Source organism: Mustela nivalis, assembly GCF_964662115.1.
Source record: "Mustela nivalis genome assembly, chromosome: 9".
NCBI classification, from domain to species: Eukaryota; Metazoa; Chordata; class Mammalia; order Carnivora; family Mustelidae; genus Mustela; species Mustela nivalis.
Genome location: NC_139028.1, coordinates 68,206,230 through 68,220,741, shown reverse-complemented (window position 1 = coordinate 68,220,741; position 14,512 = coordinate 68,206,230). Strand labels below are relative to the sequence as shown.

Sequence of the window (14,512 nt, the reverse complement as noted above, 5' to 3'; positions counted from 1 at the left end):
TATTGACGATGTTGGAGAGACCTATACTCTCTAAACTGTTCCTTATTTGCCCTGCTATTTGATCCCTCTACTGTCCACCCTTGGCCACTCAGATCTGGATGTTCTTCCTTGGCCCTGCAGCAGTCACTGCTAACACACAGAGAGGGTGATGACTTCCTAGCTCAGGAACTGGGGATTGGTTTGATGTGAGTCTGATTCTGTCACTAAATGGATCTTTGACTCTTAGCTATTTACTTCATTTTAGACCTCAGTTTTCTAACCTACAAAAGAATGGTATCAGGCACAGGATGTATTGCAGATCTGAATAATTTTGTACACTTTTTGTGATTATATATGAGAAATGGAACTGGAGGGAATGTCTGCCATTTTTTTCTCTGTTCTCATTTGGCATGGTTTAGAATTCTTTGGCTTTCATATGACAGTTACTACCAAGAGCTTCTGTTTTTTTTTTTTTTTTTTTTTTTTTTTTACAGGTGACCACACCTTGAAGGAGAGGGAGATACAGGATTGAGATACTGGGGAGAGAAACAAGATATGCATTTGTGAAATGGCTAGAGAATAACTGCAGAAAGAACTTAATCAGTTTTGGAGTCATCAGGAACCATTTATTCTGTAATCTGGCAGTCAAGTGAAGTTTGGAGGAGTGTGATTTCTCCAAACTAAGGGAGTTCCATATGTCAGGATTTTTGGCAGTTTCAGATAAAGGTTAGTGATATAAGACTAAAGGACCAAGTGAGGTCAGTGCTGATTAATCCAGTCCAGAATTCAGAACTTGGGAATGTGAGCATGATGGGAAGGATTTTTATTTAACCTTAGTTTCTGGGCATCTACTTAAATCTGGTTATGTCAGTTGTTCCAGGTCATAAATGTATTGGGATATTCAATTCTGGAACCTGGTTTCTGAACTTTACAAATGCACTTCCCATGGGACCAAGCTGACTTGCCTCATCTGTGTTTGAAGATCTTGCAGAAATATTAACTAAACTGAAAATTATTTTTGAGTATTTACTGAGACCTATGGGGGTAGAGTGATGGTGACAGTATTGTCAGTGGGACCATATATCTGGAGCTAACAATCACTGAATTTAACTTGCCTCCTTTCTTTGCAGTAGCCCTTCACTCTTCTAAGTGAGATGATCACCATGATTCTTTCCAATAATTCTCATCACTTCCCACATACTTTCTTCTTGGCTGGCATACCAGGACTGACTGCTGCCCACATTTGGATCTCAGTTCCCTTTTGCTTCATGTTCTTCCTGGCAGTGACTGGGAATTTTGTCCTGCTTTTTCTTATCCGGACCGAGCGCAGCCTTCACCAGCCCATGTTTTTCTTTCTTGCCATGCTTTCCTTTGTTGACCTGGTTCTCTCCCTCTCCACTCTGCCCAAGATGCTGGCCATCTTCTGGTTTGGTGCTACAGCTATCAGCTCCCACTCCTGTCTTTTTCAGATGTTTTTCATCCATGCATTCTCTGCTATGGAGTCAGGAGTGCTAGTGGCCATGGCCGTGGACCGTTTTGTGGCCATCTGTAACCCACTACATTATGCAACCATTCTTACCCCAGTTGTTGTTGCTAAGATTGGAGGCCTGGTGATGCTGCGAGGTGTGGGATTGACCATCTCCTTTCCAAGCTTGGCCCGTCGGCTGCCCTACTGTGGCTCTCACACAATTGCCTATACCTATTGTGAGCATATGGCAGTAGTAAAGTTGGCCTGTGGGGCCACCACTGTGGATAACCTCTATGCCTTTGCTGTAGCAATCTTCCTTGGTGTGGGGGATGTGGCCTTTATTGCTTACTCCTATGGGAAGATCGTGAGGACTGTGATTCATTTTCCTTCAACTGAGGCACGTGCTAAAGCCGGCAGCACATGTACAGCTCATGTCTGTGTCATCCTCTTTTTCTATGGCCCAGGCTTTCTTTCTGTGGTCATGCAGCGCTTTGGGCCACCCACAGCCTCTGCCGCTAAGGTCATCCTTGCCAATCTCTACTTGCTCTTTCCCCCTGCACTAGACCCCATTGTCTATGGAGTCAAGACCAAACAGATCCGGGAGCTACTGTTTAAAATGCTAAGGCCCAAACAGATTGACCCCACATGAATATCGTTCTCATCAGCTGGATCTCAGGGCAATGGTGGTCCTCCCCTGTGGGGTGGGAGTCCCACAGCCCAGGTCATTTACCTAATAGGGCCAGTCAAAAGACAAGCAAGTAAGGTTTTCTTGAGTGTTTGGAAGTTGGGAAATCTCTTCTGAGGTCATATATAGTGTTTAGAGATTGGGATGGAAAACAAAAGTACTGGGTGGGGTATCTCAAGCAAGTAATTTTTTGAATACGTCTTTCTTCTAAGAGTTTATGACTTGTGTTGACAAGATGAATGTATCAGGGAATTGAGAAACAATGGGGACTTCTATGGACCTGGAAAAAGTGACTTGGAAGATCAGGGAGAGATGAACTGGGTCCCTATTTATACATATGAGAACATGGGCCACTTCCTACCATCCTGACACTGACACTTAGGCAGTCTGTGGGAGCCAATAGGCCTTCTCAATTAGTAAAACTCTGGCATCATAGAAATAAGGGTGGCAAACTATGGAAATTCTTTAGAGTTTCAGGTTCATGAGAGAAACTCTTTAAAATATTCATGTTCCATCTGATTCTAGAAGTGCTTTAGTTCATGTGCTTTCATCTTGTTTTTGAGATGGATGACCTTCTCTGACTCTATTATGTATTTTTAATTTCTGAGTGTAATGATAATTTTTCTTTCATTTCTTCACCGTTAGTCTCAAGGGCAGAACCTTGAGTTGAATTTATTGATTGCAATAATTATTGTTCTAATTATTGTTTATTTTGTCTTCATTTGTAATTCTTTTGGCCATTTTCTTCTAATTCTTACGATTGGCACTCACTTTTTAATGTTTTTCATATGTTCTTAAGTATCTGCATATCCTTTTTTGTTTGTTTTTTTGTGTGTTTTTAAAATTTTTATTTAAAAAAAATTTTAATTTTATATTTTCAGTGTTCCAAGATTCATTGTTTATGTACCACATCCAGTGCTCCATGCAATATGTGCCCTCCTTTATACCATGCAATGTACGTAGTGTTAAGTGTTATGTATTCCTAATATACATAAGTATCCTTCTCTAGTTCCTCAAGTCTATGCTTCCTCCATGCATGGGTAGTCTGGGATCTTCCTAATGAGGACGCACCTCCTTGTCTTTATCCTTGCTTTTCTTACTCATGCGCGCTCTCTCTCTAAAATAAAATAAATCTTCAGAAGTGACATATATATATAAAATTATTGGTTGAAGTATCTGTCCTTCATCTCTACTAAGTGGTGAGTTGTACTGTACCCTTAGCATAGTGCCCGGTACAAGATAGGCACTCAATAAATGTTTACTTAATAAATAAATTTTATTATTTTAGTGGACTGTATCATTGTTAATATGTTTCCTCTTGAGTCACATTGACATATGCGTATTTTGGATTAAATGAATACATAAATCTCAAATTGTGATATAGACACTCAATAACTTTTTATTGAAGAAATGACATAAGTTGTCACAAAATCAGCATTGCAGTCACAATCACTATTAACACTACTGTCTTTACTGCTATCATTGTGATGAACACATCTCAACTTTCAAATGTAATTTCATTTAAAAAAATTTCAACTGGTGATATTATGGACACAGTGCAGATGCCCTGGAGAACGTGATTACTCTTATAATGTAATCTCACTGCTGTGTATAAACATAGAACAAGCAGAAAAATAACATTTATCTTCCTCCTTATCTTCATTTGCTCTTCTTTTCTTCAATATTTTCTTCCTCATCCTGAGTGTTTTCTAGGCTCTCAGTGTGATGATGAAATGAACTTGAAAATATAGAAACTATGATAAAATGTGATAGTGTTGTGATGGATGTTGGTTCTAAGTCACTAATTCTGCATGGGAGGTAAAGGCCAACACAGGGACACGGGTTGGATTAGGTTAAAGAGATGCTATGAATGACCAAGGTTTACAAGAATATGAGCCCAGGTTGTCAAGAGGGTAGTTGGAGGGTTAAGGCTAAACTTATGGTCCCTAAGGAAAGTCTGCATCAGTCTTTCTCCTAAGTGGCTTCTGCTCTATGCCATGCTCAATGGTCCCATGTTTCCTCTGTTAAATATTAATCTTCAATATTATTAGTAAGAAGATATCACAGCAGCCTTATTCACAGTAGCTAAAATGTAAAGAGAACCAATGTGTCCATCAGCTAATGAATGAATTAACAAAAATGTAGTATACACATATTAGTATTCAGCCTTCAAAGAAATAAAATTCTGGTACATGCTACAGCACAGATGAACCTTAAACATTATGATAAGTGAAATAAGCTGGACACAAAATGACATATATTCTATGATTCTTCTTATATGAAGTATCTAAAGTAGACAAATGCATGGAGACATAAATAGCACAAGGGTTTCCAGGGCTTAGAGGAGAGATGAATAGGAATTATTATATAACAGGTACAAAGCTTCTATTTGGGATTGTGGGAAAATTCTGGAAACAGATATTGGTGATAGCTGCACAATATTGTAAATGTACCTAATGCCACTGAATTATGACTTAAAAATGGTTAAAATGTAAATATTATATTAAATATGCTTTACCACAATTAAAAATGACAACAACAACAACAAAACTCCAAAGAGATAGCTCTTCAAAGAAAAGGCAAAAAGTGGAGACCTCCCTCTTCTCCTATCTCTGCTTCATAGGTCGGAGTAGAAGAAAGGGCTACTGGAGATGCACAGTAGCTATAGGACTGCAGATGAAGATTCCTTAGTATGTGGATGAATGACATTTACAACTGATGGGTGTAGAGTTCTCTGTGCATGCAGTTAACTGTCTGAGCCATGCAGGTTCCCCTAGTGTAAAATCTTTTTTTTTTTTTAAGATTTTATTTATTTAACATACAGAAAGAGATAACAAGTAGGCAGAGAGGCAGGCAGAGAGAGAGAGGGAATCAGGCTCCCTGCTGAGCAGAGTGCCCTACATGAGGCTTAATCTCAGGACCCTGAGATCATGACCTGAGCTCAAGGCAGAGGCTTAACCCACTGAACCTCCCAGGTGCCCCTCTAGTGCAAAATCTTGATGATATGAGCATCTTCTATTGTTCAGCTATTACTCCATGGTACCTTGAGCCTTTGAGGAAAAAAAAACTTCACACATAGGCTCTATTGTTTAATGTCTACAAAATGTATATGAAATTGGTACTCTCATTATATTCATTTTTTGTTTCTGACAAAAATGTTATACCTCCTACTAAGTGGGGATCATTCATTGTCTCACACTTCTCATACCTCTTGTTTGATAGTGAGTTCACTGTTCTTGTTCCCTGAAGCAATTTTCAGGGTTTTTCCCCCTGGAACAACAGACAAGCAAACAAGCTTGGACTGGTGCTTTGCTGTTCATGTCATTCATGCAAATCATTCTATATTACTCCTAATTTGTGTTATCTCTCCTTGCTGCTTTTCTTCATTAAATGATGACTAAGTGCATATATTCTCTATTTTTTGTTCCCTCCCCCATTACTCTGGTGCAGGACTACAGGATTTATGCTTATGACCCATTGAACACTCTGTGTTTTCATATTCTTGATTTATTTCTCCCAATATCCTTACCTCATTACCCATTCCCATGACATATCCTCAAACCTCTCTGGAATCACTGTATTTGTCCCTAACACATCTCCCAGCATCTGTGCTTCACCTCTCATGCATACTCCTAGCATATTTGATAATGAGATTCTGTTAATGTCTCGGTCTTTTGCTTAAAATCTTCATGATTTCCACTTTTCACAGTCCTATGGTTCCTGCTTATATATCAGGTTCCACATCTCGTATGGCTTCTGCTTATACACCAGGCTCAGTTTCCTGAGTACTACATCCCCAAATGTCATGATTCTTTCAAGCCGTTGGCAATACCAAGCTCCCTTCCCTCTTACCTAAGGTTTTCTGTATCCTCAGCCTCCCCTCCACACCTCTGTTCACTTTTAACCCATTATTCTGGTCACTAATTTGAATTAGGAGGGCTGTCCTGCAATCCCCAGAATGAGAAATTTCTCTTATTACATGCTTGACCTCCTGAAGTTTTAATTTATAATACTTATAACTGTTATTAGGTTTCTTTGATCACATACATAATATATACCATCCAGTGAGCCATGATGGTAGGGATTGTTTATCATATTGCTTGTTTTGTATCATCTAGTAGAGTATACAGATGTGGCAGATATTTAATGCCTACTGAATGCATGCATGAATGAATGAATAAATGAGGCTTCCCACCAACTATGAATTAAATACTTGTTGTCTGGATAAATGAAAAGATTGCAACCGAGACATTATTCCAAAGGAGAATGTGGCTACTGAGGTGTACTGTAACTGCTTTAACAGAGATGTGGCCAAGCGAAGGGTCTGTTTGGTAATAGGGAGTTATGACGGAGAAGGTCTTAGCCATCTCATTGGAAACTTGCTTGGATGGACTGTGTGAGAATCAATGCCTATCTCATACTTGCTGTGGCATTGGAGTTGATATCCATGGACCTATTGCAATTTCTCAGAAGAGAAGCAGAGTGCTTAATTCACTTGAGAGAGATGGTATTCATCTCAGATTGGATTCTCTAGAAACAGATGCTGAGGCAGAGATTTGCCTGCAGAAAGCTTATTGTATACTTGGGTATACAAGTATACTAAGTATACTTGGGGATGACATCTGTCCGGGAGTTTGGGAAGCAGGTTGGAAAAGAGGAAGGAGTTAAACTATGATCTATTTACCTAAGATGCCTGAGCTAATTCCATGGGAGTACTCTTGAGTGGAGATGGTTCTTCGATGTTGTTTCTAAAGAGAGAGGTTCAGGTTTTTGTATTTGTACTTAAATGGATCATTGGCTGAGAGCTACACTCAGAAAGGAAAACTAATAGTGGGTGAATCAGCTGTCTTTGTCTAAGGGAGAGTGACTCAATTATGAGATTTTAGCAGCCAACACTCAGCAGATGGAGGAATGAGCAAGTTTCACCAGAGTCCCCTAAAGAATTTATTGCTCTGAGTTTGACCTGTGAGAATGAGAAATCTGAACTTGCAGAAAAATATGAGCTTTCCTAGCTCACCGAACATGCAGCTTCCTATGACAGCCATCAAGGTGGACAGGCTTAGAAGCGATGACCAACACTGGACAGACATGAGCCACCTGGTCTGGTACAGGTGTTACTCCCTGCTCTGCCTCTCTGCCCAACCAGCTATCCCTGGGGCAGTTGATTTAGCTCTCTGGGCCTCTAGCCAGTCTGGATGCTAACTTTAGCCCTGTCCAAAGGTGTCTGTTTATCCTCTGGGACCTGCCAATTGGTAAAAACATCTTGCCTGCTCACTGTCTTATTTACAGTTACTGGACCTATCTTGGGAAAGTATCAAGAATGGAGTTGTCTTTCATGGTAGGACTATAAAACTAGGTGTAAATTTGTGCATTATTTATAGAATAATCTATGTACCAGATTTATACACATCATTTAATTAATATTTATAATATATCAGTAAAATTTATATTATTTGCTCTACCATCAGGTGAGGCAGTCTATACTCAGAGAGTTTAGGTATCCTACCATGGTTTCATTTGTTGAATATGAAGGGGACAGAATTTAAGCACAGCTGTCTGGCTACAAAGCTTATGTTTATCTCCTGTACTGTGAAGACTCTACCAGCTAGTTTATAATTATGAAGTTTAATGAGAAATTGTTGTTTATGTGAGACAGACCATTAAGGCACTGAAAGGATTTTTATAATTAGATAAAACAAAATTGTGTATGAACAAAAAAAGATAACAAAATAAAGTGCTCTTAACATGATTAGTGTGGTCCAACAGTTAATCAGTCCTTCTAAGGGACAGAATCAGTGGACTCTGAATTTTGAAGGACGAGAAAGACCAAGTCAGATAAAAGAGGAGGAAGGAAGAATACACAAAAGGCACATGTAAAGTAAGTTGTTGCACTCATATAATTCCAAGAACATTGGAACAGTTCAAGCCAGACATATATGTGAAAATTTGTTAAGTCAAAGTAATACAAAGATAGCCTTTGAGAGCCTTGTTTGCCAGTCTTAAATGTGTAGTTTTATTCCATGGACTAAATGGAATAACATATTTTAATCTTAGAAGTGACATGATGACATGTGAATTTTATTTATATTTTATAATCCTCTGCCTTAAGAATGCACAGTGGATAGGAAGGAGTTAATAGCAAAGCCAGAAAGATCTAAGGACATAATCCACATGATAGACGTTAGGAGTTTGTGCACTAGGCAGTGACACTGCCGGGTGAGAAGAATGAGTGGGTCAAAAGGGTTTAAAGTGCAATCAACAGGAACTGGTCCCAAGTAAAAGGGAGGAGAGATAAGAATGAGAAAGGATCATTTCAGGTTTCTACTTTGGTTGAATAGGTACATATAGTGCCTTAACTCACAAAGCTATGAGCATAAAGGAGGTAGAGTGGATTGGGGAAGAATAAGCAAATTAATTCAGTTTTGAATTCCTTGAGTGTGTGGTATAGATATTTAGGTATAGATAAATGCAAAATAGATCTGGGTTGCAGAAAAGTATTTGACTCAGAAACCTGGATTTGGAAGAAATTAAAGGATGTAATTGGTTACAATATTAATAAATGGATGAACTCAGTCAGGGATAATGTACAGAACAGGGAAGAGAGGAGAGGATGGGACCCTGGAATCAACACCATATAAGAGAGAGGTAGATGGAGAACGGGGTGGGATGGGAGACATAGGAGGGACAACTGGAGGCTGCTGTGTTGTGGAAACTGAGGGAGAATACTTTAAAGAGAGCAGATTGATTTACAGCGTTCAGCAATGGCAAGAGGGGCTGCAGAGGATCCTTTCCAGTGGACATTCCAAGTGAGAAGTAATTGAATGGTAGAGTTTAAACATCTCTCTAAAAGCAGAGTGTTTACTCTTATCTGTAAATGAAACTAGACCCATTGTAGTTCAGAATTGTGGATGTCTCACCTTAAAGACGTTATCTCAAGACCAGGGGATTCTCTTCTTTGTATCTCACTTATTTGCTTGTGTTTCACTTTCAGCTTCTTTCTTCTCATGAAGATGGTGGCCAGATCTAGACACTGGGATAACCCACCAGGAATGGAGAGATCATGATTTTGGTTTCTTTTCTCTCTTCTGTGTCCAAGCCATTGACGATGGCCCTTAGTAATTCAAGCTGGAGGCTACTCCATCCTTCTTTTTTCCTGATGGGCATCCCTGGTTTGGAGGAAAGCCAGCACTGGATAGCATTGCCACTGTGTGTCTTTTATCTGCTTGCTGTAATGGGCAATGTGAGCATCATCTTCATCATCTGGACTGACTCATCCTTGCACCAGCCAATGTACCTCTTTCTGGCCATGCTCTCTGGCATCGACCTGGTGCTGGCCTCCTCCACTGCGCCCAAAACCATTGCGGTACTCCTGGTTCATGCCCATGAGATTGGGTACACTGTCTGCCTGATCCAGATGTTCTTCATCCATGCGTTCTCTTCCATGGAGTCAGGTGTACTTGTGGCTATGGCTCTGGATCGCTATGTAGCCATTTGTCACCCTCTGCACCATTCTACCATCTTGCATCCAGGGATCATAGGGCGCATTGGGATGGCAGTGCTGGTACGGGGATTGGTCCTCCTCCTCCCCTTTCCTATCCTGTTGCAGAGACTCATCTTCTGCCGGGCCACCATCATAGGCCATGCCTATTGTGAACATATGGCTGTGGTAAAACTGGCCTGCTCAGAAACCACAGTGAACCGAGCTTATGGGTTGGCAGTGGCCCTGCTTGTGGTTGGGGTAGATGTTGTAGCCATTGGTATTTCCTATGGTCTCATCCTTCAGACTGTGCTGAAGGTACCAGGGGGAGAGGCTCGTCTTAAGGCCTTTAGCACATGTGGGTCTCATATTTGTGTCATCCTGATATTCTATATTCCTGGAATATTCTCCTTCCTCACTCATCGCTTTGGCCACCATGTACCCCATCATGTTCATGTTCTTCTGGCCACCCTCTACCTCCTTGTGCCACCTGCACTCAATCCTCTTGTCTATGGGGTGAAGACCCAGCAGATCCGCCAGCGAGTGATCAGGGTTTTCTCCCTAAAAGGACAGATCTGAACATATCCCCATTATTTTCTTCTGAGGTTGTTGCCAAAGGTACAGCCAAGAGTCCCTGGCTGGTCTGGGCTATGTGAATAGAGACCATTCCACAATGAGAAGTCCTTCCTGTCCTGCTAGTCTGATGGCAAAGAATGTTGCTTGGGCACTTGGCTTTACCAGTGATTGGTTTACTTAGACAGCAGGATTTGTGATTATTTTCCCCATCCTTTTTTTGCTTTTGATCCCAATATTTCTCTACTTGTGATGTGGGACTTGGAATAAGATTAATAGATGATACCTCTGGATATGCCATTTTTTCCTGCCTCCACCCAGTCCCTATGGAACATCATCTAGTAAAGGAGTGGGAAGTCCCAACCTTTGCATGGTTTTAGTTTTAGTGTCTTCAAACTCTCAAAATTCTGTGAGCTCTAGGTCACTGGGTTCCCCCGTAGTAAGAGAGGCATTTGAAATGACCACTATGTGAAAAAACACTTTTTTTTTTTTACAATATGAGTAATAAACAGTTTTTATTATAATATGAGTGTTACTCATTTGCTTAAAATAGATATAAGTGGGGAGGTAATGTAATAGGCTCTAGGAGTAATCTGTTATGATTCTTATTTTCAAAATATAAACTTATATGTATATAGTGGATTTCTTTTTAAAATGGTCTGTTTGGATTTTGGATTTATTATATCTTAATTTATATGTTTTACTTAGGATAAACAGACAATAAGACCAAGTATTGAGTATATTTATGTTTTATAAATATTAATTTCAGAAAGCAAAGGTAATAATGTAATTATTATGATCTAATAATCATACCATTTGATAGTCTGGTGTTGATAAATTTTTATTAAATTTATAAATTGTTATTATATTTATTAATAAATATAGAACTAGTTATGCCACTTGGAAGAAGAATTTCTTGTTTGAAATGTGGATATGGGGGTGATATCAATTAGATCCCCCCCATTTGGGTAACATGAACTGGGTAAATCTTACAAGAGGATTGTCACATTTGATATATTGCATCCTATTTGTTGGATATTGCCCTAAAATCCTAAAAAGTAGTACATTCTGATCATCCCTAGAAGAAGGAAGTCATCCTGACTCGCTGTAGGTGCTCTCATGTTCAGACGGTCCTATCCTGGGACTCCCTAGTGGTTGAAAGGAGGGACTGGATGGGTTATTCTTCCAGTTTCTTTTTTCTTGATAAATTTTACCCCTAATAAATAGTTTTCAGGTACAGAGATGGAGTATGAAGTCTACAGTTTGGTTGGCACACGTGGATGAATTAGGGAGGAGTCCTATGAGCTCTTATTGTAAGAGCAATTACATGTTCTCATCAGCTTGGTTGTAGGCCTGGACTTGAACTCTGGTAAGTTGTCCTGGGGAGGCCCAGGCTGTGCTCTATGTTGCATTACATCCACAGGAAAACTGTCGTGGCCCTAGAGGTGCTTAGATTAGGTAGGTTATTCCAAGTAGAAGTTTTTTCTTTCCTCCCATTTACATCACTTGCTGATGCTTGGGATATGAGTATGATGTTGGGATCTGAAGAGCTTCCTTGGGTCACAAGATAGAAATAGATGTGAAGGTGGCAGAGCAACACTGTAGAAGAGTCTGTGTCCCTGATGCCATCTGGGCCACCAACTCTGACTTAAACCTGGGACAGAAGCTTGTATCTGGGTTAAGCCACTATGCATGGGGGAATCTTTTTGTAGTGGACTAACCTATAACCTAAGAAGTAGATTTTTTTCCTATCAGATCATCCAGATGGGATATGTTCTACCTGAAGGAAGTCTTTTAGAATTCCTTTTTGAAAAAGGTTTTCAGTTATTGTTTGTCTAAAATTCTGTTTATTTTACTCTCATTCAAATTTACTATCAGAAAGTGTTTATGTCATTTTCTTAGTGATTTTTTTTCTCTTCTGGCTATAGTATATCTCCATATATTCCCTGTCTCATTCCTAGCAGTGTTAATTTGTGCCTTCCCTGATTTCCTGGCTTGTCCATAAACATTTATCAGTAGTATGAAAATATTTAAATGTTATACTTATATCCATTTAAATTAATGTTAGCACTGGCTTTTTGGCTTTTAACTTTTCTTGTCACATTTTGTGCAGAGAGGACTGCACTGACACAGCTCCTCTGGTAATAGAAGAACAACTCCCTCATCAATTCACTAAAGGATTGCTTTCAATTTCTGTTATCAGTTCTAATGATTCTAAACCTGGATTATTTCCTGAATCTCTTAATAAAAACATTTCTTATATCTGCATCAAGCTTTTCCCAGTCCTTTCCCTAGCTTATAATTCTAACCTCCACACAGGCATACCTACATTGGTTTGTAGCTTCTTCATTCTGTTTTTCCTATAAAGCCAATCCAATGTGAATTATGAATTCCAGAAATTTCTCAAAGTATTTGTACCCTTCCTTGTCCATTTCACATATCAAGTACTGGATTAAATTATCTTACATTTTTATTTCTGTAGCCATTAAAGGGAAACTTTGACAGATAGGGGAGGTAAATAATATTTTTAGTTTAACATCTTGAATCATAATTATTACAATTTTAACTTAATCTTGTGACATCACTTGTGCTGTATGTATTTTCCATGGTAGACTAGAGTCCAGAGAGACAGTAGTTGTTGTCTTCTTCTTCTTCTTTCTAAAAAAATTTTTAATTATTTATTTAAGAGAGAGAGAGAGAGAGAGAGAGAGAGAGAGAGAGAGAATGAGAGAGTGCAGAGGGGGAAGGAGAGGGAGGAAACAATTTCCAGCAGACTCTGCAGTGAGACAGATCCTGACAGGGGGCTAGTTCCCATGGCCCTGAGATCATGACCTGAGCCAAAACCAAGTCTGACACTCAACCCACTGAGCTATACCCAGACACCCCAAAACAGGAATCTTCTGTGTGTTATTTACTTCTCAATACCAAGTGGCTGACTTACTTCCCAGTACAATAAACATTTTATTAATTATTTGTGATATAGGATGAATGCACAAACTTGATGTCTCTGCTGTGATTCCCTTTTCTTCTTTCTTTCTTTCTTTCTTTCTTTTTTTCAAATTTATTTTTTATTTATTTTCAGCATAACAGTACTTTCTCTCTCTCTCTCTCTCTCTTTCTTCTTTCTTCCTTGTTTCTTTTTAAATTAATTAAATTATATTTTTTAAAAAGGTTTTATTTATTTGCCATAGAGAGAGAAGAAGTGAGTGAGTGCACAAGCAAGGGGAGTGGCAGGTTTAGAGGGAGAAGCAGGCTTCCTTGTGAGCAATGAACCCAATGGGGGACTTGATCCCAAAACTGGGATCATGACCTGAGTCAAGGGGAGATGCTTAACCAACTGAGCCACGCAGGTGTCCCTCTTTCTTTCTTTCTTTCTTTCTTTCTTTCTTTCTTTCTTTCTTTCTTTCTTTCTTTCTTTCTTTCTTTTTCTTTTTTTTTTTTTAGTAATTTTTAGTGTGATTTTCTGTTTAGGGGGACAGATCTTCCATCCTAGAATTAGATGCTAATGATCTGAAGGAGACAGGGTGCCACTTGATAGAAAAAAAGCTCATTTTGTGGAGCATAACAAATAGCATGGAGGACATGGGGGTTAGAGAGGAGAAGGGAGCTGGGGGAAATTGGAGGGGGAGGTGAACCATGAGAGACTATGGACTCTGAAAAACAATCTGAGGGTTTTGAAGGGGCGGGGGGGGGTGGGAGGTCGGGGTACCAGGTGGTGGGTATTATAGAGGGCACGGATTGCATGGTGCACTGGGTGTGGTACAAAAATATTGAATACTGTTATGCTGAAAATAAAAAATAAATTAAAAAAAAGCTCAGGAATGCTGCAGGTGATTGAAAGTGCAGATTTCTCTCCTTATCTGCTCTGTGTTCTTACTAGTTGAAACTGCTTATGAGGCATTATAGACTGAGCAAAGTAATGATGGTTAGAACCTAGTAAATCCATTTGCAGTAAGTCAGGACTGCAAAATATATGTGGGACCAGTGGACAAAGGGGAGGTCTTCAACATCATTCTCTTAATTCTACATCTTGGGATCCATTCCTACTTCTTCACCCCTCCCCCCACCTTAACATAGGGAGATTTGATTTGAAAATTTGGCTTCAAATACAATTACCCAGCCATCTGCAAGGAGGACTGCAGAACACCCACAAACAGAGCCGTAGCTGAATGTAAAATGCAAAAAGAATGGTTGGATTCTAGAGGTTTCTTTCCAGGAAGCAGATCTCAGGGTTCTTATGCAGGTGTGTATGAGATATTCAAATACAATGTACAAGAGTCCACTGCTGTACTTACAGATCCTCCAGGCAGGCAGTGAAACAAACAGAACA

General features: G+C 39.5%; 1 protein-coding gene across 1 annotated transcript; it reads left to right on the top strand.

Moving 5' to 3' along the window:
* Positions 1–1,133: 1,133 nt before the first annotated feature.
* LOC309841258 (olfactory receptor 52L1-like) lies at positions 1,134–10,188 on the top strand (the record flags this gene model as incomplete). Its single annotated transcript, XM_082684171.1, has 2 exons — positions 1,134–2,071; positions 9,180–10,188. 2 exons carry the CDS (start codon positions 1,134–1,136, stop codon positions 10,186–10,188), a joined length of 1,947 nt encoding a protein of 648 aa, XP_082540297.1.
* Positions 10,189–14,512: the final 4,324 nt, after the last annotated feature.